Source organism: Cololabis saira, chromosome 10 (assembly GCF_033807715.1).
Source record: "Cololabis saira isolate AMF1-May2022 chromosome 10, fColSai1.1, whole genome shotgun sequence".
Classification (NCBI taxonomy): Eukaryota; Metazoa; Chordata; class Actinopteri; order Beloniformes; family Belonidae; genus Cololabis; species Cololabis saira.
In genome coordinates, this window is record NC_084596.1 from 24,585,185 (window position 1) to 24,612,440 (window position 27,256).

The 27,256-nt window shown below is 40.9% G+C and overlaps 1 protein-coding gene across 4 annotated transcripts in view; it reads right to left on the reverse strand.

The window, feature by feature from the left end:
* Positions 1-27,256, reverse strand: part of LOC133452682 (ephrin type-B receptor 1-B) — a 177,160-nt gene that overhangs the window by 96,238 nt on the left and 53,666 nt on the right. For all 4 annotated transcript variants that reach the window (XR_009783275.1, XR_009783273.1, XR_009783274.1 and 1 more), the window contains exon 2: positions 19,966-20,030. Coding sequence is in view for 1 of the 4 variants with exons in the window: in XM_061732220.1 (XP_061588204.1) it covers positions 19,966-20,030 (65 nt within the window). In the remaining 3 variants the exon portion in view is untranslated. The remainder of the gene's footprint in view (positions 1-19,965; positions 20,031-27,256) is intronic.

The window sequence follows — 27,256 nt, forward strand, 5'->3', positions numbered from 1 at the left end:
TAAGAATGATTTTTTTCTTTTTTGCCTCCTTAGTCAATTTTCAGTGACACCATTGTGTCAGACACAAAACTATTACAAGTTAGGAAAAATCAAACTTTGTGGCACAGTTTCATTTTACCCTGTAAGTACTTTGCATTATGATGCTGTTTGTACCTGTGGGCTGGGATAAGGCCGTGTTTGTAATTTGATAGTTTACCAACAACATATTGATTTGGTAGCTCTTGTTCTGCTGCCGAGACCTCCGGGCTACGTGCCGCGTATCTACTGGTGTAAAGACCAAAACACTCATTTACTGTGAGTGTTGACATTGCACTGTTTTCTGCAGCACCTTTTGTAATTTTCCCATGATTCAAAACCACATTAAACAGACATTGAAAAGGCAAGAACAGTATTTGTACTCTCAGGACAACATGTCCAAGACATGCAAAAAATCTGCCAAGACACCGCCTCGTTTTTGTTGCATTTTACTTGCACTTTTTAGACAATTTACATAAAATGTAGTTGTATGCAACCTCTCATTACCTCTCACCTCAACAGTATCGGGACATCCTAGTCTCTGCATTCTTTTACTCTTTAATATTTAGTACATAAAAGACAGGTATTAAATGACTCATGGTATAGAATTGTATAGACTCATGGTCTATACACAGTAATTATGTTTCTATCACTGAATCCAGCTGCAATTACATCAAGTCAAGATGAAATATCTTTGGAAAGAAGAGAAAAGAGCCCCTTTTCCCCTTCCTAAAGGTCTCATATATTTTGATAAGAAATAATGGTCTCTTCATGGCAGTCAGTTATGACAGAAACCGCAGACCAGAAGAGGATGTTGGTTACATAATGATCAACTAAGAACACAGTGATGTGGGATAAAGCTGTTGGACACACTGCCCAATATTTAGCACAATAATGTATGTGTGCATTTCGCTCTTTCTCACTTTTTCATTCTTGAATTGGCATATCTTTATTTCATCACTGACCATATCACTGAACACAAACCGTCTCTACCGATGAAACACCCGATACATACTAAAAGCCTCTTTACACAACACACATTTGTAAGCCAACTATCTCTACCAGCTCCACTTTGACAGCTCTGATTTTACCAGATGTGTAGGAGATACTTTGTCTGCCCCTCACTGTCAAATGCAGTCATTGTGAGTGTCATTATAGCTGCTCCTTTTTATGGGCAGAAGAGATGAGTTGGAGGAAGTATGGATTCACAGAGCACTTAATGTTGTGTTAATGACCAGTCACAGCTCGCTGAGCTGGAGAAGAGAGGGTGGAAAAAATGAAAAGAGGCAGAGTGATGAATAAAAGTAAAATACAAGCTGATATATTTAGGCTGGTGTTACCCTTCCCAAAGACTCAATTCATTGCTATCGAGCAGTTCTACCGTCATAATGATCATTCATCACAATGATCTCTTGCCATTACCGTCAAAGTCTAAAATAACACAGAACAGCTTTGATGGTCAAGCTCTGGCCCTGAAGGGCTGCAGCGCCAAACATTGAAGACAAGCAGGGTCCCAGTCACAGCCGAGAGACCTGAAAAGATGGATATAACACTGAAGGACAAGGATCGGCTAAACAGGCTGGACTAATGAGTCGTCTGGAGAAAGCATGATAGAAGAACTACAGAAGGTCTTTTTTCGTAAATCAGAGGAAAGTCTTTGTTGCATATCTTGTCCCGAAATCTAGTACAATATGTTGCATTATAAGGAAGTTTTTGAATGTCAACATTTCAATTCCATTCAGTTCAGTTCATCCATCCATTATCTATATCCATTTATATAAATCCACGATCATGAGTCCCTGCTTTCCTCAGGTAAAAGGCAGGGGCATACCCTAGACGGGTCAGCAGTCCATTGCAGGATCACGATAAACAAACAACCACACACTCCCACTCACCCCATTGAGCAATCTAATACCATTTTCTTTTGCAATTTATACAAGATTATTTGGACAAGCAGCTCCAGGGACTCCAGGGCAGTCCCCAGCACAGATGCTTTGGTTGCTGTTTAAACACAAAAGAAAAATAAATAAAATGGTCTTATTAATATATATGTTTGTAGGACTGCGTGTGTGCATAGTTGTGTGCCTCAAATGTTTCTGTTTGGCCCTGAGACAGATTGGCAACCTGTTCATGGTTTAACCCATCTCTCATCCAGTGACAGCTGGGATAAGCTCCTGACCTTGAACAGGGTTTAAAATAAATATAAATGGATGATTTCAAATAGGAATGGGTGAAGTGATTTAAATGAACAATTCATCTTAAATTCAAAAATGCATAGATTAAATTCACTCAAAGAAAAAAGGGCAAACTGTCTGCAGAAGCAAGCCTCTTGGGGTGAATGAGATCCACCTAGAAGTTCCTTGAGGCTCTGGTTGATGTAGAACTCTCTTTTGACTGCCTCTGCAACATCATGTGAATGTTGGGGGCAGTCCCTCCAGTTTGGCAGACGGGGTTGTGGTTCCCCCTTTGAAGGGAGATGGGAGTGTGTGTTTCATTTATAGGGGACTGACACTCCTGACTCTTCCTGGTAAGGTCTATGCATGAGTGTGGGAGAAGAGAGTTTTGATCATTGAGCCTGTGGGGGACTGTGTGGGTCAAACATTTCCTCCATCTACATTATGAGGATGATGATGATCCATTTAATGGATGGATGGATGGACGGACGGACGGACGGACGGACGGACGGACGGACGGACGGACGGACGGACGGATGGATGGATGGATGGATGGATGGATATCAAATACACATGCCCGCTATCTTCAATCAATAAACTAGCCAAAACATCAGTTAGATGTTGGTTTGTCGATGACTCTGACTGAAACACAAACATTCAAATGGGGCTTGACAGCTTTCAGCTCATCCTTCAACCTCAGCTAATTCACAGAAAAGGGACACCTTCATAGAGAAACGTCCATCCTACTGATCTTTGACCTCCAGTCTGCTGTCTGGTCCTTAGTGGAGTCACAATCCTCTGCAGCTTTTCAAATCCATCAGCACCAGTTAATTCAGCTACACGCTCAGGCAAACTGAATACAGATGGGTGCTGAGCAGCTCAAAGCATTTTCACATTTAAAGCTCCTCAACCTATACAGGTCTACAAAATGCCTTCGCAAATAGCACATGAGTGCCTGGTGGCAATTGATTCTTTAAAGGCCTTGAAAAGTACTAGTCTGATGGTGTGCTATTACAGCAAAACAAGTGACATACTAAATAGCAGACAAAAGTGGAGCCAGTGCTCCACCATGATATTGTTATACTTTGAAACTTTAAAACGTTTCTTTGTAAGTGTAAGTGGTAGAAGAAAGTTGTGTATTTCGTAAAAAAAGGTGTGGGACTGGATTCTAATTATGTTTAAGGCTGGATCATTTGTTTCAATTTATTTTAATCAATATTTAAATATATCTGGTTGTCTAAAGTGCTTAACACCTCAAAACCTTGTTAATATATTTGGCAAAGTGACAGTGTTTGTTACTTCACAACATTACGACATGTCATTCAGTGGGTGGTTCAGATTTGCAGGGCACTATTACAAATAGATCAGACTCAACTAATCCAGCATCCCCATCTCCCCCCAACTTCATGGGTGCATGGTCCAGTCCGGTCCGGCGAGGGAGTGTTCAAGTCCAGCAACCCTCTCTTGCCCTGCCTCCCCCTCCAAGCCCTCTCTGATGGCAATACTATTTGATTGTTGTAGCCATTTTGTAGGTAAGCTAATGGAGGTTGTTGTCTTGGTGAGGAGCAGTGAGAGCTGGCATTAGGGGAATGACTCTACAACGCCAAAGATCACTGTTTAGCCATCTGGAAGTTTGAGTGAGACTATTTAAATAAAACACTGGTGAAAGGAGGTTCCAACCCAAAGACCCCAAAGATCAGTTACTGCTGCTCACAGGTATATAATCAAGTTGTGCCAAGGCCTTTACTGAGTGCCTTCAGTCTTCTTCTGAGCATTAGCATTCTTGTGTTTAATTTAAAAGAATGAAAATGAGTGACTCATTCCAAAACAGTTGTTTTAGACATAAAAACTCTTACACTATTACAGTATAATGACCTAAGCATATCACAAACATTTCATCAATACTTCAGGAAATTGTCAACTTTTTAAAAAGAGTAATAATAATATGTCTCATTTGAATAGGGCAGAGGCTCGGAGGGGGGCTCCCATGTCTCCTTCAAGTCTGCCCTAAAAAGCCCCCTACAGGAGGCTGCTACTCGTAACTGGGAATAATCAAAGCCTCTACTGCACATCCCGCTGTTCCTTCTTATTATCGTTTCTTGTTTTTGTTTTTTGTTTTGTTTTCTGGTTTTGTTTTGTATTACCTAGCTTATTCTATTTGTCTCATCACCTTTTTAGTCTCTCTCGGTGCAAAATAACAGTAATTCCCCCCTTTTCTTTTTTTTTACAATCTTCCCTACAAAGTACTGCTTCTTACCTGTATGTCATTCAATGTTATATGAGTTTAAAAAGGTCTCCAATGTAAACAAGTGTAATGCTTTCTTGGAATAATGCCTTTTAGTTGACTTTGTATCAGCGAATCTGTACTGTCATGAAACTGTACCTGATCCTATGCAATTCTTCTAATAAATTCTTCAATCAATCAATCAATCTGCGGCTGGCGGGGGGATGGTGGGGAGTGCCTGGGCTGGCTCTCTGGTGTTGCTGTGAGGGGCCCGGGAACTGGTGTTGGTGCGTTGTCTTGTGCCGGCAAATCGGGACAGGGGATCTCCTGGTTCTGTTCTTGTTCTGTCAGGGGGAGTGCTGGGGGTGGGGTTGGTGGGGGGGACGGGAGTTGTATGGTTGTGGATGTATATAAGTGTATATATGTACGTGTGTATACAGGACTGTCTCAGAAAATTAGAATATTGTGATGAAGTTCTTTATTTTCTGTAACGCAATTAAAAAAACAAAAATGTCATACATTCTGGATTCGTTACAAATCAACTGAAATATTGCAAGCCTTTTATTATTTTAATATTGCTGATTATGGCTTACAGCTTAAGAAAACTCAAATATCCTATCTCAAAATATTAGAATATCATGAAAAAGTATACTAGTAGGGTATTCAACTAATCACTTGAATCGTCTAATTAACTCGAAATACCGGCAAGGGTTTCCTGAGCCTTGAAAAACACTCAGCTTGGTTCAGTAAACTAAATCACAAGTATGGGGAAGACTGCTGATCTGACTGCTGTCCAGAGGACCATCATTGACACCCTCCATCAGGAGGGTAAGACACAAAAATAAATTTCTCAAAGAGCAAGCTGTTCACAGAGTGCCGTTTCAAAGCGCATCCACAAAAAGTCTGTTAGAAGGGGGAAATGTGGCAGGAAACGCTGCACAACCAAGAGAGATGACTGCAGCCTTAACAACATTGTGAAGAAGAGTCGCTTCCAGAATTTGGGGGAGCTTCAAAGACAAGCTGGAGTCCAGGTATCAAATGCCACTGTTCACAGACGTGTCCGGGAAATGGGCTACAATAGCTGTATTCCCATGGTCAAGCCACTTCTGAACTCAAGACTACGGAAGAAGCGTCTGACTTGGGCTATGGAAAAGAAGCACTGGACAGTTGCAGAGTGGTCCAAAGTCCTCTTTTCAGACAAAAGCAAGTTTTGTATTTCATTTGGAAGTCAAGGCGCCAGAGTCTGGAGAAAGGCTGGAGAGGAGCAAAATCCAAGTTGCTTGAAGTTCCCACAGTCAGCGATGGTTTGGGGAGCCATGTCAGCCGCTGGTGTTGGTCTACTGTGTTTCATCAAGTCCAGAGTAAATGCAGCTGTGTACCAAGAGATTTTAGAGCACTACATGCTTCTGTCTGCTGAAAAGCTCTATGGAGATGATGATTTCATTTTCCAGCATGATCTGGCACCTGCCCACAGTGCCAAAACCACCAGTAAATGATGTACTGACCATGGCATTACTGTCCTCGATTGGCCTGCCAATTCCCTTGACCTGAACCCCATAGAGCAGGGGTCTCAAACTCAATTTACCTGGGGGCCACTGGAGCTAGGGTCTGGGTGAGGCTGGGCCGCATCAGGTTTTCAACAAAAAAAACGCATTTATTAAAAACAGAAAAAAAAAGAAAAAAAAAACTGTCTTCAATGCTTTTGCTTCTGCTATACCCTACACTTTTTCAGTGCTTTGGTTCCGGTTTTCCACAAGAAAAGCTCTGATAAAACATTCCACTGTTCTCAAATATCTTAATTTTTAATTTTCTACACAAAATAAGATGAAAAAATAAATAAACAAATAAAGAATAAAGAAAATAAATCAATCAATCAGTAATAAATAAATAAAATAATAATAAAACAGCAAATAAGAAAAACTTAAGAAACCACATATAGTTGGTGGGTAGAGAAATTATTTTTTTTCAGATTCAAATTAACAGTATTAACAGTTATTTAACCTTTAACATGAACATTAATGAAACTTTCAACATGAACTGTTCTGAACATGGCTTCTCTTGCCTACTTTTGGCTAGATGTCTGGCAGCGCTTCCTCTCGCATAGCCGAGCCACATTTGGCTTGAGGGAGGAAGCAATTGAGACCCTCAGTAGACTTTGAAGATGCTCATCAGTAAGTCTGGTCCTGTACTTGGACTTATTGAAGTTCAAGGTGGAGAAGAGCTTTTCACACAAGTACGTGCTCCCAAAAAGGCACATGGTCCGCTTGAACATTCTGGAAAGCTCAGGGAAGCTGGGAGTCAATTCTCTCAAAAATTGCCCAAGCTTGTCTGCTCTTCCACTCACCTCCCTGAACTTGGCTTTGAGTTCAGAGTTGCACTGCAGGTCAATGAGCTCCATTTGAAGCACAGGAGGGGCATCTTGCACATCAAAGGAGAAGGGGTCCGCAAAAATTTGAAATGTGGCTCTGTGCGTCTTGAAGTCTGCAAATCTGTGGTCAAATTCCTCCTGTAGCTTCAAAATGGCATCAGCATACTTCTCACCACTGAATGGTGTGCCTGCATCCACAAGTGCCTTGCATGCTGGGAAATGGCAAAGGTTTGTCTGAGATAGCTGAACTTTCCATAGCATAAGTTTTGTGGAGAATGCTCTCACATTGTCATAGGCAGCACTGACAAGTTGCCCCTGGCCTTGTAACCTCTTGTTCAGTACATTAAGCTCATGCGTGACATCAACAAGAAAAGCTAAGTCCATGAGCCATATAGGATCACTTAACACAGGAACAGCCACCCCATTCTTCTCCATGAAGACTTTCACTTCTGCTCTCAACTCAAAAAATCTCTTCAACATGTTTCCCCTGCTGAGCCAACGTACCTCGGTGAAGTAAAGCACGTCCCCATATTCTGACTCCATTTCTTCTAAAAAAGCACGGAACCTTCTGTGTTTTAAGCCCCTGGATCTGATGTGGTTGATGCATTGCACAACAACAGACATCACGTTGTCAAATTTCAGGCATTTGCTGCAAAGGGCCTGCTGATGGATAATGCAGTGCAGAGCTATGGCTTCCTCCACACCCTCCTCTTCCAGTTTTTTTTGAACAAGTGCCACCAGTCCATTTTTCCTCCCTGTCATTGATGGCGCTCCATCAGTTGTTATCCCAACAAATCTCTTCCATGAAAAACCGGCATTCTCAATGGCATCACACAGCTGGTGAAATATCTCCTGAGCGGTGGTCTGGCCATGCATTGGCATTACTGTGAGCAACTCCTCTGTCACTTCAAAATTGTCATCAACACCACGGACATATATTGCGAGCTGGGCAGTGTCAGTGATGTCTGTGGTCTCATCAAGAGCGACTGAGTATACACTGAAACATTTTGCTTTCTCACACAGTTGATCATAAATGTCACTTGACATGTCACAAATGCGCTCTGCCACGGTGTTGGCAGAAAGGCTGATGTTGCTGAACTGACCTTTCTTTTCTGGACAGACAATACTTGCAGCCTGTAACAGGCACTTTTTGACAAATTCACCTTCTGTAAATGGCTTTCCTGCTTTAGCAATCATCTCACTAACCACATAGCTAGCTTCGACTGCTGCGTTATTCTCTTTGGTTACTTTCTTAAAAAAATCTTGTTGCTTCAGTAGACATGTTTTAAGATTGGCAACTCGGTTGGCTCTCTCATCTCCCTGGTATTTTGCATAGTCCTCAGCATGTCTAGTTGTGTAATGACGTTTCAAATTGTATTCCTTATGCACCGCAACTTTCTCTGTGCAAATAAGACACGTCGGAGTGCCCCTGTGCTCCACAAAGAAATACTGAATTTCCCACTTTTCCTGAAATTGTCTGTGCTCATCACCAACCTTTCTCTTCACTGCAGGCTTTGAGAAAGACATGTTTGGGGCTGTGTAATATATAATTCCACTAGGTATCGCTGTTGTGTTGAAGTTTAAGTTTTAGTGTTTAGCTGACGTACAAAGAACGTAATTTCCGCTGGTACCAGATTGGCTCAGGGTCCTGCGCCTGCATATGACGTCGAGCACGGCACAGTTAGTGATTGGTTGAACGTCAGAAACCATGGAAACACAAAGTGTTTGTGGTGGCCGTTTAATATTTATATTATAAGTTCTCCCTATAAACGTGCATTTTTTTCACACTGACAGGCTCAGATAGTTACAATAAGTGTCCGACAACATACTAGAAAGGAGAAATGAACGTATGTCTACCTTTAGCTTGAGATCGCTGTTTGTTGCGAGAGCCAATCAGTGTGGAGAGTCTCATAACGTTACTGCACACAGGTCCTGTGCGGTGTCCTGCAGGCTGCTGTGCCCGCTGCAGTTTATGGAAGACAGAGTTTACCGACAACCGTTTAACGACCAGGAGAGTTTATGTTTCGCAGCCGGCTCTGGAGGGAGAGAGCCGGTGAATCCCCTGTTTACTGACCGGGAGGAGAGAGCCGGTGAATCCCCTGTGAACTTCCCCTGACCGGGGGAATGGGACTGGACCGGAGTTCGCTGGCGGTTTACCTGACCGGGAGTTTCGGAGGGAGAGAACCGGGGGAAAACCGACGAGATTACATACAAAGTCAATGCAGACCGGAGGTTGTTTATTTTTTTCGCGGGACTGGACCGGAGGACTGAACCACTGCTAGCTGGCAGGCAGCCGGCTCAGAGCAGCAGCACTGAAGGAGAGAACTGGGGGAAAAACCCACAGTTTACCGGCGGCCGTTTACTGACCATGGGAGTATTTTTGAGTATTTTGCGATTATTTTTGTCGCTTTTGCTGTGAACACCCCTTTAGTCCACACAGCAGCAGAACAACAACAAACAGCGATCTCAAGCTAAAGGTAGACATACGTTCATTTCTCCTTTCTAGTATGTTGTCGGACACTTATTGTAACTATCTGAGCCTGTCAGTGTGAAAAAAATGCACGTTTATAGGGAGAACTAGGGAGAATGTGACGCCTCCAGAGGGTATCATGTACCCAGAAATGACAGCGGAGCTTCGGACTTTCAGAGCAGTACAGCGCAGTGATGGTGGTGATCTCAGTCATGGATGATGAGAGAAAAAGCAAAACAGGCGGGCTCGCTCGCGTATGGGCGGGACAAAATCGTGTCAATTGTGTCCGGTGTGCACACAGCTTTAAGCTGTCATTTCTGGGTACATGATACCATACAGCATCCATGTCAAACTCGCGCGGGCCGCACTAACATTAAACTTTCATATCAAGGCGGGGGCCTCAAACTAGCGTCCGGCGGGCCGCATTTGGCCCGCGGGCCGCGAGTTTGAGACCCCTGCCATAGAGAATGTGTGGGGTATTGTGAAGAAAAAGCTGAAAGACACCAGACCCAACAATGCAAATGAGCTAAAGGCTGCTATTGAAGCATCCTGCGCATCCATAACACCTCAGCAATGCCACAGGCTGATTGCCTCCATGCCACGCCGCATTGATGCAGTAATCCGTGCAAAAGGATTCCCAACAAAGTACTAATACGTTTTTACTTCTTCCTACTCCTTATCGGACATGTCAAGACTGCTGTCTCTTGCATTCCTTGCTTAAGTATGTTCAAGCAGGTCTGTTACTTACACTACTATTATGTTAGAAATAAAGACTTTTGAATTGAATTGAATTGAATTTGAAAAATTGAATAGCATTTCCCAGCCAAGAGCTGTCCCTTCATCTATCACTGCAGGAGTAAAACATGAGGGTGGAGCCAGATACAACATTGCTCTTCATACCCTGGGCCTGGGATGGACATTTCAATAATGAGCCTATTTGTTATTCATGACAACCCAACATTGTACTCAGGCAAGGAGAGTGTACCTTCACTGAATAAATTTCAAATAATTATGCATGAATAATTCCACATTTTAAGAGCTGGCTTTTGATAAAAAAGAAACTACACATGCGCAGGTGAAACTCACATTGGCAGATCTGCATAGGCCAAGGTTTCGGAAGGACAGTGGATTATGTGTGGACATGAAAAGCTGAAATAGGGATTGAACTCTTTATGCCCCTGCTGAAAGATGCTCTTCTCATTTTTGCAAAGCTCTCTGCTGACAGTAATCATAAGCCAGATAGCTTTTTCAGTCTGAAGGCTGTTTGAAATCGCTCTGAGTTAATGAGGATTTTTGCATTTCAACCTTCGGGTCTGTTCCTTGAAGTCGATGGACATATCATATACTGTAAATCAACAGTTGGTTTGCTTGTGCACAATAACTACTTCTTCATGCACTTGTTTTCCCTCAAAAACTTTTGGCTCATGTTCATACATAATTGTAAAAATCACTTACACAAACACACACACACAGAACCACAGTAGAGCCTTTAAAATATGCAGCAGCATGATTGTTATTATCATTTCTTATCATCTGTGTTATTGAATGAATGCTGCTGTCAGGGCTGTTGCATGGGAATGATTATTTTGCGGGGCATCTGAGGCCTAGTTCCGCCTGGTTGAATGTGATGGATGGGGAGGAAATGGTGATGTCTGAAACACTCCAGGTCCTGCCAGATTCAAGCCACTCTATAATTACAGTCACACGGTTTGTCTCAGCCTTAGGAGAGCCCTGCCCATCTGGCTGGATGCCACAAAAAGAGTCTCATTACTGCTTGGCTCCCTGACCATGCCCGTATCCTGATCAATACAGCTTAGTGACTTCTCTTTGATGATTCTCTGTCCTAACAAAAGTTAGGAAAGCCTCACTGTTTTATACTGGTGACATTTGTGCAGAACTTCACCCCAAATCATTCATACTGGCTATAAAATGTGCTGTCCTGAAACATTTTTCCAGTTCTCTACTCCCATTTATCTTTGATATGCCCTTTTTCAAACATCCTAAAAATGATGTGCTTGGAATCATCCTGTACCATTAAAGTGAGGAATTCACACACTCACATCGTACATGATTTATAACATGGTTTTTAACCCGATGCATTTTCAATTAGGAGGAGTTGCTTGAAAGCAGCAGTCTCTAAAGCCCAGCAATCTTTTAGGCTATAAATATTTTTAGAATAGCAGTTATTAGGCAACAACAAAGGTTTAAATAATGTTTTTTAATCCAAAACATTACAGTCTCAAGTAATTCAATTGGAAACTGGTATATGTATAGTAGAATAAGTTGCTGTTGTGATGATGTTAATTGTGACTTATCATCCTAAAATGCATTTTATGGAAATATTTTATCTTGTAAAAGACAAAAAGGTGATTTAAAGCTTTTATTAATTCAAAGATACAAAGCTTCTGTTAAATGAAGTGCTGAAAAGAGAATTCTTTCTTGAAGAATGAGATCTAACAATGCACCTGGTAACACCCACTCAGGTACCTTCAGAGAAACTATGCAACTGACACTACCAGAGCAGGGTTCTGTTACCAGTAGCAACATTACCTTGGGTCATCCTGCACAAGGCCCAGGCAGTTTGTTTAGTTCAAATCTGACTGACTCTGCAGCCTTATGGATCTGTTGTGGGGGATGTTGAGCAAGAGGAGTAAATAATTCAGCAGGACCATGTTTATATGGTACATAATGAAACTGCAGCTGTGCCCTGATGCATTCAGTGATATGTGCAGATAGAAAAGAAACGTCTTAAGGGAGAGCAAAACAGACAACATGGAGGGAAATTCTCTGAGGGAGCTAAGATGTCAGCGCTAAAAGATTAAATAAGTTGTTGTTGGAAGGAAATACAAAAATGATGAACAGGAAAAGCATGTGATAACAGAGGGAGACAGGTGTGAGTGAAGTGCAAAAAACTGGAAGATAGCGTGAAAGGTGTTGATATGGCAGACAGCATGGCCCAAGCATTTTTTTTGTACCTGCAGGTGTGTATGTTTTCATTGTTTAGAAAACTTTGCAAACTGCGATCAGATATTCTACAAATCATAACCCACTGCAGCCCCTTATTCAAGACGGAAAGAAACAACAGCCCTTTAGGGACCAGAGCAGTTGAAAATATTGATATCCAATCAGACAGGAAGCAGAAAATTAAAGTGCAGCTCAGACGCTTTCAGTCAGTTTTCTCTCATTTGTCTGGCTCAGACACTGTGAAAAAGAAATCACTCACTGCTGTAGCTAATTAACTGAGGTAATACTATATAGGAAGGTTTGAACAGCACCATAATTTATTTACTCAATATCTGTCGGATTCCTCTCAACAGCTGATCAAAAGCTGCACTAACATTAACTGTGCTTGTCTGCATGTCAGCTCAGATCTGGGCCATGTTGAAAGCATCCCATACAAATCATTAGGTCCAACCTATTTAGACGCAAAATGCACGGAAAGGCACGAGGGAGTAGGAGGGTGAGGGGGTCGTTCAGACGTGACACTGACACATTCTGTTACCACCTGATTAATGGAAAGCAGTAGATGTGGTGGGGGGTGGTCTGAGGCTGAGGCTGTTAGGCAGATCAAAAAAGGAGTCTGAGCTTCGATGCAATTAAAATGGAGTAAAAAATACAGGAAAACAAATTGGGAGAGCAAAAAAATGTAAGGATTTACTGGTATTTCTATTAGCTATGTGACTGCTGAAAAAACAGGTAGCCTACTGCAGAAGCTTCCTACAAAATAAGGGATAGACTCATTTTGTATTTCTTTCTCCTTTGGTATAGTTCTATCACATTGTTCTTTCATTAATTCTTTACAAAAGTAAAAGAAAAAGAACACCCTCTGTTTCCTGATGAATTCTAAAGAATTCTTCCACGTGAAATCAAGAGAAAGCAATCCGCTGGAAAGAAATCAATAATTGAGCCAAGCATATGTTATTTAATGTCAGGAGGGAGAATGAAAAACAGCAAAGAGGTGAAAAATCAAGAAATGTTAGAATGTTGTACTGTAATTAGACTTGGAGTTTTCTGTTTTCTGCTGCCATGTTGACCCAGTAGAATTTGGAAAATTAAATACCAAAGACTCACAAGTGCAAACAATCTTATGTGGTGAAACCTCACCAAAAAGTAGACTCAACTTCTTGCTGAAACTAGCACAAGCACTGTTCGTAGCTTCACTATTTCATTCTGTATGTTATGTGCTGAATGCATGATAAAATACACAAAAGTGTGGCTCCGAACTGAAAAAGCTCATGTGCAGAACTGGCTTGCCTGCAGTTCAGACCTTTCACCAAGTGAAACCATCTGATACATCATACATGCAATTTCTTTATTCAAAAAAGCAACAGGTAATAATATTGTCATACCAGTGGTCAGAAATGAGATGCACACTGTGCTTTGTTACACAGAACCATTTAAGAAGTCTGTGATGGCAAGGGCAGGGGAAAATGTGAATGGATTAGGTATCTCGTAGCCTTGCAGCATGGATTCTCTTTTTGGTTTGCCAATCTGAGAAGACAGGTGATGATTTCTACATGTCTGTAAAACATTTCTGATACACTTCAAGGTAACAATTACCTTGGCTTGAACCATTCTACAAAAAAGAAAGCAACACATTCAAAGGGAATCAAGCCAAGTTATGCCAGTCCACGCAGAAGAAACACAGTCATGGTACTTTGCTGAACCATTTCACTCGTCATTCATTATAAAGAAATGTCTTAGCTTCAAGCAATTTCAGCTGTATCGCTACGCTCCTCAATCACACTCAGATATCATGGAGGTAAGATGATGCACGTCCCCCAGTGGTGTGGCAAATCTGATATGTGTGAGGTATTCTAAAAGTGTGGATATGTGTATACAGTATGTTCATATCTGGGTAAATCCATTTAAATAGAGGTTTATAGACTCACTCCGGGTGCTCACTCATACAACCACACAGGGTGGTTGTATGAATCGTGAATGTGTACAGGCATATGGATCTGTAATGAAGCCACTCTTCTCACCTGGCCTCTACAGCACAGCGAGCATGACACCCTGCCATTTTTCCTCTTTATTTCCATTTGAGTTCAAGCACCGCAAGTTCACAGTTCATCTCCATTCCTCGCTCTTACTCCCTCCCACTCATCCTTTGCCTTTTTTTTCCAATTTCTTTCAGACTCTTATTATCTATTTTCAATCAACCTCATCTTCTTTTCCACTTGCCATTTTGCCCTCAAGTGCTCCCTACGCCCTTTGAGCTTCTGCTTGTCGAGGGGATGGAAAAACCCTAACCCTCATCCCATAACCCCATTAAGAGAATCCCAAAACTGATATCCACAATAAGAGGAAGATCTAAGATCCCAGTTTATAGTAAACTGATCCAAAACAGTTTTTTTTCCCTCTCTTTCTTTTTGGATTCTTCCTGAAAATCCTTATTAAATAACCTGTAATTTGTTAAATACACATATATGATACATTCTGAGAAGAAATCCTACCACTTTTACATAGGATCCTCTTTAAAGAAGTAATTCATGCAATGGCTTAAACTGTCAATTACCAGTGGATGGGATTTCTCGAGTTATATAGATCAAGATTTACAAGTGCAGACCTCTCTCTCTCTCTCTCTCTCTCTCTTTCTCTCTCTCTCTCTCTCTCTCTCTCTCTCTTGCTCTCGCTCTCTCTCTCGCTCTCTCTCTCGCTCTCTCTCTTGCTCTCTCTCTCTCTCTCTCTCTCTCTCAATCTGCAATCAATAAAACCTGACTTCCTTCCTCTCTGGCTTTTGCTCTTTTTCATTTTCCTCAGTTTACATTACCCCTCCAGTGATCGTTATGCCCGCTGAACCCCTGCCTGTCTGTCTTTCCCTCTATGAATAATTGAGGTGTATTGAGTTTGGTCAACAGATGGCGAGATGACCGTTATGGATCTGCCCATGCCCTTAGTGGCATACAGTCGGTGAGTGACACCTGTCCAGTTAAGGTCCACAAGGCGTTCTGCTGAAGCGCCGAACACAGTGGGGTTGGTAGGTGGGGCATGCCCAGAATTGCATCTCTGATTTAAGGAACTCTTATATGCGGGCTCAGGTTGGCAACAATTCTTCCGATCTCATGAATTTATTCCCGAGCTCACCCACAAGCCCACCAAGAAAAGTGTAAAATGTCTTTCTCTTAGTATGTTATGGATATTTGCAGATCGAAGACAATCATGTGCAAAATATTCATCCTAAGTATATCTGTGGTATAATGCTATGCCGGAAGGCAGTATATCCACAATAAAAGTCATCATATTTTGATGGAATAATATAATTATTTGATTGAGTACAAATTTGACAGTGTGACTTTAAGTAGCAACAGTGAAAGGGATGACTATGGCATGCAGCATATTTGTCAACAACACTAGCTCATCCTGGGACCTGAAAGTGTGTATCCGATTATTTATGTTGGAAAGGTCGAAAAAGAGAAAATTACAAAGAAATATGAGTCCTATTAAAACTGAGAGCTCACGTGATGTGATACATGGGTTCTGTTTAGGTTACAGTGTTATAAATTCCATCTACTGTACCTATCCACTGCATCATCACAGCATTTACTCTCCACTTCTTTCATTCTGCTCCCAGTCCACTCCTCATATGTCTCTCTCAGGCTCGCCACAACCAAACATACCTGCCCCGCTTCTCCGTGCTCGATGACACAGCCAGCAGCACCACAGCTGCCGCCACCTGCTGTCCAGATAACCATCCCAGACTTTCCCCGTAACACTGCCTCTGACTTCCCTGCATCCGGTGACCTACCCTAAACCTTCTTTCAAACACAAGGGGTTTGACCCCCACGAGGACTATTGGTCACAACAAAATGAGATTATACAAAAACAAGATTTGATGGCACAAACACCACGCACACACAGATATAAGGTTTAACCATTGCAGGATTTTACACTGACTTCCATTGGATGTTTAACCCAAACCTGTAACACCAAACTTTATTCTAATCTCCATCCAGACCTTTGTTACAACCCCAGGAAGTTAATCCTGCTTCATGACTGAGCTTTGATTACCATATGGAATGTTAGTCCCAACACATCCAGATATCTTAAATAAAATGAATTCATACACATGTACATACAAAGTCCTCATGAACAAAAAGCAAGAATACATGCAGATTTCTGTGGGTTTTGTTCGCACAGTTTATCTTCTTACACTCTCTCACTGCAGCCTCTTCTAATCCCTCCCTAACCCCCTTCCTAATCCTGCAACCCCTTCAGCGCCTCTAAAATCACTCCCATATTTCAGCTTCATGCTCCTCTCATCTTTCAGCCTGTGAGAGCTGCTCTGCATGTCTGCCTCAGCATTTATCAAAATCATTCAAGAATGATAAAAAAGTGAAAGAGTTTAAGTTTTTTTCCATTTCTGTACCTCTGAGTTCCGATGTAGATTCAAAGTATTACTGCACAATTCTGGTTTTTAAATCTACATACATCTTGCAGTAGCATAGTGGTAAAAAACTAGTTCATGTTTTAAGCCTAATGGCATCGGTCCACATTTCACTGCACTCTTCCACTGTTCCCTATATTTCTTAACTAACTTTATGACATTTCTTCCTCAGAAGGAGTGCGCCAGCCCATTTTTTCATCATGTCCTCTGCACATTGACTGTGCTTACATTATGACCAAAGGAAAATCTGATTATTGTGAGAAATCACGCAGGAAATTAGATAACACTGCATAACCAGGAAAAAAGTAGAATTGCTAAATCTCCTGCAGCTTACACTGAATTGTTCAGTAATCTGATTTACTTTCCACTCCTTACCATGTTCTGAATCAGTTCAGACAAATATTATTTAATAGTGACTTATAAAGGGATTTTCTACTTGAACCATTGTCATCGGATGAGTTGGACGGTGATCTTGCTCTGTTTTTTTTTCTTTCATTACTAACATTCACCTTTAAAAATTTAATTAAGGAATGTTCTAACTAAAAACACACGGTTTTTTATGCTGAATCTTGGACTAAAACTTCAGCATACTGAGATTTCAGAGATAAACGCTTTCTTTTAATGACTTTGTTATGTTTCACTCTGCCTCTTTGTTGCCACAGTTGTGAACTGGTTTGGTTGTTTTGATTTCCTTCGATCACTTATCCTGATAAAGACAGTGGACTTTATCATTATGATCAAGTTTCACAAACAAAATTACTGATGAAAGCTGAAAATAACCACATTACCTATGTGTGCGTGTGAATGCACTATTATAAGACTATTGTATTTGTGTGTCATTGCCGGTCATGTCTGTTTTGTCATGTGGCTGCATGACAAGGGCGGGGGGGCATTAGCCTTTCTGGGGCTCTATATTTTATTAATCATCAGAGAGAGTGTGTGCCTAAGAGGATGGCTGAGAGTGAAAAGCAGGGAGAGAGAAATCAAAGAAAAGATCAACATATGAAGGCAGAGGTGAGACAGAAACAAAGATAAAAGACGTGGGAGAGTGAAGTCCAAACGGGAAAAGAAAACATGAAACTGAAATTAAACAGTGAGAAAATAGAAAAGCACAAATGCATAGTATGAAAAATATTCGGGTGTTTTGATTTTTTTCCAAAAAAAGTCAATTATCTTATTTTTTAACAGATGCTAATATGTAAGGTGTATGTTTACATGCCTAACACTGATGTCCTTGGTCTTTGCAGTTAATGATATGGCCCTTGCAGTACTTGAAAATGTTTCCAATGAGCGAAACGCAACTCGGTTCAAAGATGCAATTTGTGAACTCAAGAAGGAAAAAGCGATGAAAAAAATTATAAATACAATAATATATGCTATTAAGTATATACTGGATATTTCGGCACAACACATACCTCTACTAAGTGTGTACAAAATAGCAAAGGAACAGCAATATATGTGACTGCTTGTGTGATGCAGTTGCCAAATTGACAAAGGGAAGCAAATTGAGCACTCTGCTGCTGGTTATACACTTACAAAAATATGTTACACCAAGAGTGCACCTGCAGCTCTCAGAGGTGAAGGTGCACATTTGTCAGATATGACTAATTGCCATTATTACATACGTAGCAGTCATGCCACAGAAATCCGTTCGAAACCTGTAAGATGTACTCCAGTTATCCGAGAGTGTCAGATGTGCATAAAAGCATTTGCTTTCACACTGCAAACTCAAAGTTAGCTACAGAGAAAAGCAGGTTGTGCCTGTGAGCAGTGTGAGAGTATTCTACCAGGTCATCACCTGGCTGAACCTTTACAACACAAGGGGCTTAAATATAACAGACAAGGGGCTCTGCCTGGGGCTGAATTGAAACCTCTGCTTATAGATCTTACTGGTTAATCAATAAATGGGGGCACCAAAGCTGCTGTTAATGATCCTCATTAAAAGTGTTATATAAATAATGCATGCAAAACTATCATTAAGTGATTTAGTTTTTAAATATGCCATGTGTCCATTTCAGTATTTTTATTTTGATACATTGCTTAAGATGACTATAAAAAAGAAGCAAAAGTAAAGAAGATGCTCTTAACGATGCTTTGTGACCCTTTGTGTGTGGTGGTAAATATCTCAGAGAGGACTGAAGTGATAAGTACTAGCTTATCTCAAAGTTTATGTTTGATGTACTCACATCAAACAAAACTGAATCCTCACAAACCACCAATTAATTAATACATGGTGATGCTGATCAATAGCAGTGTGTGTGTTTGTGTTTGTCCCCCCCCCCCCCTTTTTTAATGCTAACAAATAGACTTCATGTGGTATTACATATTGATTATCCTCTGTATGACTATACTATAAGAATACAAGTTCTTCAGAGGATGCAAACTTACACTGGGGACAATGGCTGCCACCCTACAACATCCTAGCAATGACATCTTAATGAAGTGACGCAAAGCAAATAGTGTTAGTCCAGATTTCAGGTTGTTTCAGAGGTGAAAAAAAAAAGTATAACAATGGCAATATTGGCTGCTACAGTATTTAAAGTCTCTAAACAGGGTCAGAGCATCTGTTTCAGTACAAATAAAGTTGTCCCTTTTGTGTGTGTAAAATGCCTCATAAAGACCCAAAGACCCAGAACATGCAGGATAGGTCTTTAATTCATACCAATGTAGGGCTCTGGAGCTTTTCATTGGATTATCGAATTACAGTGCAGAGATAAGGGTCTTAAAACCCTCCTTAGGTCCATTAGTGTAATAGGGCAATAACTCTTGAGATAGTGTATTTTGTTAAGATGTGAAGAACTGAGGTATCCTGTTCATATTCTGATGACTCGACAGTTTTTTTCAGTTTTTTTCCCTTTTACTGAATCAGTAAACCTGAAAGTAGGATAAAAAAAAAAGTTTCCTTAATATCTTGAAATCCCTGAGCATTTTCAGTCCTACTCCCTGGTTTCCCTGGTTTGCCTTTACTTTCATGTATAAATATATCATAACAGTATCATTAAGTCTATGGCATTCCCCCGGCCTTCAGTTAAAGGGACTAAGTTACCGTATTCAGGGGCTTACAAAGACCTATTAAGCCAGTATAAACCAAGAATCCAGTATAAACCAAGAAACAGGGAATATAATACCTGTAATGGCAGTAACATTGGACAGTGATTCAGTTTATTAGCTCCATCCTGTCTATCCGCCAGTATCCCTGCACATCTCAGGGTGGACTGTGTTATATTACATATCACACCATCAAGTTATATACAATATATGGGTGTGTATTTCTTTTTTTTTTTTTTAAATTCACCACGCACATTTTTTTGGCAACAGTCAACTTACCCCAGAATTAGGATACGCTGTCCACCCAAGTTCTGCTGTGGCCACCCGAGTGTCCATCAAAGTCTCTGCAGGGGAAAAAAGAAAAATGACAGAGAAATTGTGGTTAGACTTAAGAAAAAAAAAGAGAGAGTGAGAAAAAAAAGAAAAGATATTTTTAGCATCACTCCAGAGAGATGACTTGTATTCAAGGCCCAGTGATCACTTGACACTATCATCTATGAACAGAAAGGAGATGAAACCCCCTATGTGATTTATCCAGCTCGCCTACACTTCTGTTAAGACAAGAAACATGGAAACAAATTCTCGGCACTTTGCTGGGAGAAATGCCTGAGTGCCTCTGTCATGGTATTAAATCCTGTATTGTGTTCTCTCTCTGTGACCATGAGTGTAATATGCACATCCTGACTTTGTTATTCAGCACATGTATGTATTTGACTGACACGCAGACATATGTAGAAAAATAGGCAGAATATTTTTTGCTCATATTTGCTTGCATGAAAAATAAATTATGGCTTTGGACACTGTTAACCTGGAGAAAACAGTCTTTTTATACTTAGTAAGTATCTTTGAGCTCCAACCAGTAGCAGAAAGAATGTGTGCTCAAACACCTCATTCATATTCCTTCGGACCCCTGTTGCACAGGGGGACGTGACTGGCCTGTACTCTACCTTGCGCTCTCCTTTATTGGTAATTCTGAGCGACTTTGCACCAACAAGTAAGTGTGGCAGCTCTCCCAAGAAGTTTGTCGGCTCGGTTTTGATTAATATCCGCCACGTTGGCATGCAAAAATGGAGAAACCTAACGTGACGCTCCAGCAATGACAAGAGAAATATGCCAGTTATCACAATCCCACTGATATCACCTACCTCTCTCAGTCTAACTGATTTATAGATAATGGACAAGGAGGGATGTTAGTCGTGCAATGAGAGATTTCCATTTCGGCAGACAGTTTAATCTCTGCCAGACACTTTTCATTTTATAGAGTGAAGGCATATTTCTCATTTTTGGATGTACCCTGTTCCAACATGCCTTCTGTTACGGTTGTTATACCCAAACTGATAAAAGCTGGGGGTATAAGGGTGAAAGGCATGGCTGAGGGATGATCTGTAGCAGATACGGTAGTAGAGAATTTGGGCGTGAATATCTTTCACTTCTTCAGAAGACAGTTGACTTGTGTAACATGCAGGTGTTGATGAGGGAGAAATCTCACTCTGATGAAATACAAGATGCCCTCTTAAGGTTTCCAGAAGTTCCAGTAATATGCATGCAGATAAAGCCGCATTTGTGCATGTATAAGACACAAAGAGATGGACATACATTCCGCAGATGCACTTTGCAATTTTCTTCGAACACCTACAGTGACAGCCTTGTTCACACCCCAGCCTCTATCAGAGTATTTCAATTTCCTAAAGATCAGCCGTGCCTCGTTTCCACAGCCAGCGAGCTCCAGCCTGCCTGCCTGCCTGCTTGTAAGACTCGCTGTCAGCTGGGGAGATAGGAGCATGAAACAGCCCTCAGCAACCAGCCAGCATTGTAGGGATTGCCAACCTTTCTCGGGGGAAATCACAGAAGATTTAGTCAAATCACACAGGCACTTGGTAGGCCATTTTCCATTTCCTTTAAAATAGAGAAAAGGGGGGTCTGAGGTGAGGGACAATGCGGGTAAGGTACAAAAAAGGTCAAAAGCCCATGGGAGGGGAGGATGAGACGCATCATGTGACTTGATGCCTACCATTAGCAGAATATCAAAGTAGCAGATGAGTAAATGGAGTATGCTAAGTGGTGATTAGCAACAAAGTGGGGCTCCTGCAGCCGTCATGCCACAGCTCCCACACCTGTCCACTGGCACAGGGGATTTGGAAAAGGTCCCATGTGTATGTGTGTGAGTTTTAAATGAGCTGTTGTGTTTTTCCATTAACTCATAAGAGGATTTGAAGAGTTTCTTTAAAAAAAAAAAAAAATAAGCTACTCACATTAATTATAAAAGCTCTCTTTATTAAAATTGCAAGAGAATACTTGGTTTGATTGACATGAGGTTCAAAACTATTATGTTTCAATCAATGATTTTCTTTTTTGTGAGCAAACGGCGACTAAGTGGCTGCTGGTTACTTTGATTTAATACTGTATTCATATTAAGGCATTAAATATAAAATATCCAAATTGATCCAAAAATAAATAAATCATTGTGATCATCTACACTAAGTTTCTAATAATTGAATATTGGTTTATTTTGTGAACTTCTGTAGACTTTCTCAAACTACATTTTTTTTTAATGCAAATATGATACATATAAAAGTCAAAATCTGGGTTCTGGTTCTGGGAAGTTACACTACTTACTCACTACTGAAGAAGATTTTGTTTTTTTGCCAAGCTGTGTTGACCACGGTTTTTTTTTACTGAACCAGTCACTGATTTTGAGTATTCAAATAATAGTGTATTAATATGTTACTATAACTTGTGCTTCAACAGCTGCAACATAAATATACTGAAATCACACATTAAAGTATTTTGAGAAGCCTGCAAGACGAGAGGAAAACTAAATAAATACTGTCCATATACCATTTGCTATTGTATGTATGGGTACTTGGGCAGTATGAGTTAGTGCTGACTAAATTTGGCAGTGAATTTTTACAAACGATTGTCTCTGAGATTAAATCGTACAAAAGGTGTATGACAGACTAAAGCAATCCTTCCGTGATCTCACACAATCTCACAAGGAAGCGTGTAAACACAGTGGAGACCACTGCACAACAAGTTGATGTTATCATTATTCTGCTGTGAGGAAAAGACAAAGCCGAAAATGACTCTGTGATGAGAAAATATTTGGAGAGATATGGTCAACTTAGGCTGTCTATTATCCAGTGAGGAGGTGAAGATGAGATCTAAGTGTGGGTTTTAATATTTGTCAACAGTAGCGAGCCTCATCCTTCAGGGCTTGGGTGTTTTGATTACCTGGCAGCAATATCAGCTGTTTCCGAATGTATTACTTGATGTGAAATGTGTTTAATAGATTGAGTTTCGAATTTGGTCACATTACCAGATCACCTGGGTCAAACATTGGTTCCGGAGGTCTTTAATCAAATTTCTCCTCTGAAGATTGTACGGACAGAACCTCAGTAGTGTGAGTGGTATTAGATCCTTAAACACCATGGAAACGGTCCTTTCCTCCTCAGTAATTTGAACGACATTGTCACACAAGACATGCTGTAGTCCCATGTGTTTCCAGCCCTCGTAACCCTGAGTTGTTGTTTTCTGTTTTTTTCTTTGTCCTTTATTCATGTTGTGCCATGTCGGTTCCAATAAATGAATCATAGACAGGTTTGCTTCCAGTTTGTGTGAAAACCATTAGCATAACAAGTTTAACACTGACTATGTGACTAAAAGTCATAAATGTACTGGAAAACAAAAGTGTGTAGGTGTCGGGGTTGCTGGCCTTGAATTAATTTAAAAAGAAACCAGACCAGGGGACGTGTTTTGACTAGATCACAGAAGATGATTTACTCTTAATCATACAACGGATGTGGGATGTTTTACTGTGGAAAGCTCGGTTGGGCTGTTGCACTGCAAGCACGCTTGTCAAAACTCAGAAGTCACAAGCAGAGCCAAAACCAAGACTCGGGCGGGGGTGTGCAGCCTCTGACACAAGAGAGCACTGCTCTTTCTTATTAGCACCAAGTGATAGATCAATACAAATGGTGGGCTGTTTCCACAGATAGAGAGAGAGGGGGTATAGAGAAAGAGCAAGAAATGAAAGAGTGAGAGGGACTGCATTAAACATTGATGGGGCCCTGTGTTATAGATCGATAAGGCAGCAGCGCTCTTCGCACAATTACACGTCAGCAAGCAGCCAAATGATACATTGCACAGACACATATTATTACACATTACTAGTATTACACTAAAAGGAGGTGAGGTGGGTGAAGACAGATCAGCCACAATGGATCATTTCATCTATGCATCCTTACTTGACATCTATGCATGAGTCTGATTCAAAAGTATGAGTCAGAAAAGGCGACATGTCCGTATGATTCCATTTTTTTTGTGGCCATGTCTGAATAATTGCATGGCTGTTGGTCGATAGAACATGTGCTGAAGCCCCTCTGCAAAGCTTTCAGGCTCCTTAATCAATACAGCAGACGATTCTCGACAGATTTCCACTGCTTTCCCATCTTTTCCATTCATCTATTCTTCAACCTTCCTCTATTTCCTCCTGTTCAAGGTTGCTAGCACACTTTGTAATTCAATGAGACAATCACGTCCAGATTCAGGATGCTTCTTTTTGTTGTTGTATACATACTGAAAGACGATCCGAGGCCCCGGGATGACATTATTTAAGTGGGGTTTATCTTTTCATGGGAATGGATTCTAAATGGTAGGATAAAGAAATGAGTCCCCCCACCCCCACTCACCCATCCACCCATCCGCCCACCCACAAAGAAAAAAAAAAAGAAAGGAAGAAAAATGAAAAGATAGACAGACAGAGCAAAAATGGAAATGAAAAACCCACAGGAGAAATCAGCAGGACCGAAATGAGCACTTAACAATGATGAAACCCCATGGTAGCCTGCTGAGCCTGGCATCTTTAATATGGGACTGAAAACAAAGTGACAAACAAGCACGGGAAATGTATGCTGCATCTTCCAAACTAATCAGCCATCAACACAGGCGATTTATGAATATAAAGGGAACTTTTTTGGACAGAGTGAGGTACTTTCTGAACAAACGCTGGGAAGTTTCACATGCAATGACACCATTCACCACATATTGCAAACGAAAAACATTGCACTTTGGATTGGAGAGGAGCACTTGCTCAAGTCCAGCGCGCGTTTGAGACGATTTACGTGATTTGAGAACTGCAATGGCTGTTATGGTGCAGCGGTGCTTCAGGCAAAAAAGGAATATAAACGAAGCAGTATCTGATGGAGTCACCATGTTCAACAGAGACAAGAATCCTCAAGAACACAGATATGAGACTTTTCTAATCTGTACTACTGAATTTGTGCCAGTCATGCTGAAGGGCTTATGCTTCACAATCAACAGGAAGACATCAAAAGAAATGTGTTATTTATTTGTCACTCTAAAGACAGATACCACAATGTGTCTGATTTGAAAATTGAACAGAAAATAATCTGCCATCCTCTTAGGCATTAGCACAGCGCGAAGAGCTACACGAGTCCTGCATCGCTGAGCCACAGACAGGATTAAAAGAGAAGGCTCACAAATTACAGACTTCACACGCAGATGCATTAACAGTGTCAGTATGAGACAAAAGAGAAAAGCCACGAGAGATAAGAGAACATACAGAGGAGTGACGGAGAGATGTTTGAAAGAGCGCTCTGTGAGGACAATTAATATACATGCAGCGTCTGCAGAACCCGATCAAATAATCCAATAATTACAGCAAGGTGACATTCTCATGGCCCTACACATCTGGGCTGCCACATCACATACAATTTAAGAGCCAACCATGAGGCTGTTGCTGAGCAGCCAAATGCTTTCCCCGCACTATTAACAGTTTGTTATCGAGTTGCTTTAGAAGGAACAAAAAACAGCGCCCCCCCTCCTCAACGCCTATTTGGCAAACACAGACAGGTATACAGTCAAAGCGCGATAAAAATGGCAAAAGCAGCGCTGGAGAGCCATGCATCGCATCATATCTAAGAGGTCAGCCAGTCTCCCAGCTGCTTTAGTAACGCAGAGACGGCACATTTTATACTAATACTCTGCCTTTACAACAACACACCTCTCCTTTGCTACCTCGTCTGCTTTATCTGTTGATCTTGTTCCTTCGTTTTCTCCTCTTTCCTCCCTTGGTCAGGGGAGAGAGGTTAGGCACATCATTTGCATTCATTAACATTACATTAGCAGACAGAGTGATCTTTAGAAACCAAACTGCCGGAGAGTGTCATCTTTAATTCATCATAACCCTACCACCCACTTATCTTTCTGTTTTCTCTTTACCTCCCTCTTTTTTTCCCCTCTTTCCTTTCCAACCATCCGTCTCTCCTCTGCCTCGCTCGCCTTTTCCCCTGATCCCATGGCATCGCTTTCTCCTTCTTTTCCCCCTGAATGTTTTCCCACTCTCTATTTACCGGCGTCTTTCATCTTTTTAATTTCTCTTTTCTCTTTCATCTCCCTCTTTTCTTTGCCTTCTAACTTCCATTTCTTTGTCTTATCGCTTTTTTTCTGCCGGCCTCTCGTTAATGACAGACGGAGCTTTTGGAAGATTGAAAGGAGAACGTGCACACCCAAACACATCAGTCAACTGACTACGCCATACAAACCCAATAACCAGCCGTCAGGGGGGTGAGATTAAACTCAGGATCTACAGACTTTACACCAGGTTCTTGAAACAATCTTTTGACTCCTGCAAACTAAAATACACTTTATTGTCTCATTTTTTTTTTAATTAAATACGTTTCCTTATACACATGAACACATTTTAAAGCCAAGATTGCAAAGGGTTCTTATAGCCTACTCTAAGCATATATCTAAAATAAAAGCAACTTGTACCATAGAAAAAAAAGCATATTTGTGTGGGGGTTTTATATGTGTAAATATCTGAACATGAAGCTTTGTGAGACTGCTTCACTGTTGCTTAAAGACAAAGAGTGGGATTGTAATTGTTCTCTTTATCCTTAATCAGTTAAGAAAAAAAAGGCACTGACTGAATAAAACCATCACTCTTAAGTATTCTCTTATTATTAGATTCCGATGTGAGAACCAAACCAAGGACAAGTCTGATCCTACTGATTACCTAAAATGATAACATTTAGTACAACTGCAAAAGATGTCAAATGTGTTATTATTTTCTTCTACGTTACATAGGCGAGCAATATAGTCCAAACATGAATAGTGACTCAATTAAATAATAGAGTGGTGTAAGAGATGAACATTACACATCGATCGAATGTAGAAAGTCTTGAAAATCTTTCTGTACATTCTCAAGTATTATGGGACAGCAACATTTCCCTGAAAAGGGCTCTGAAAGTGTTTCATTGTGTGAGCTTTGTGTGGCAAGAGCAGTGTTCTGCAGTTGAACAAAAGGATATAGTGTTTCAAATGTATTTTTTTTTTTCTTTCTGCTCCCGGCACAGACAGTAGACACATGATATCCCTTGTGAAGATTTGTAAAGTGAGTCAGGCTGGGATGGCATCATTTAGTGATTTAACTGGTTACTTTACAAAAACCAGCATATGTGATTTTCTCCACTCCCACACCCATTCCCTCTTGTCTTTTTCCCTATATATCCATAACAGCCATGACGAAATGCAACTAATAGAACTGGGA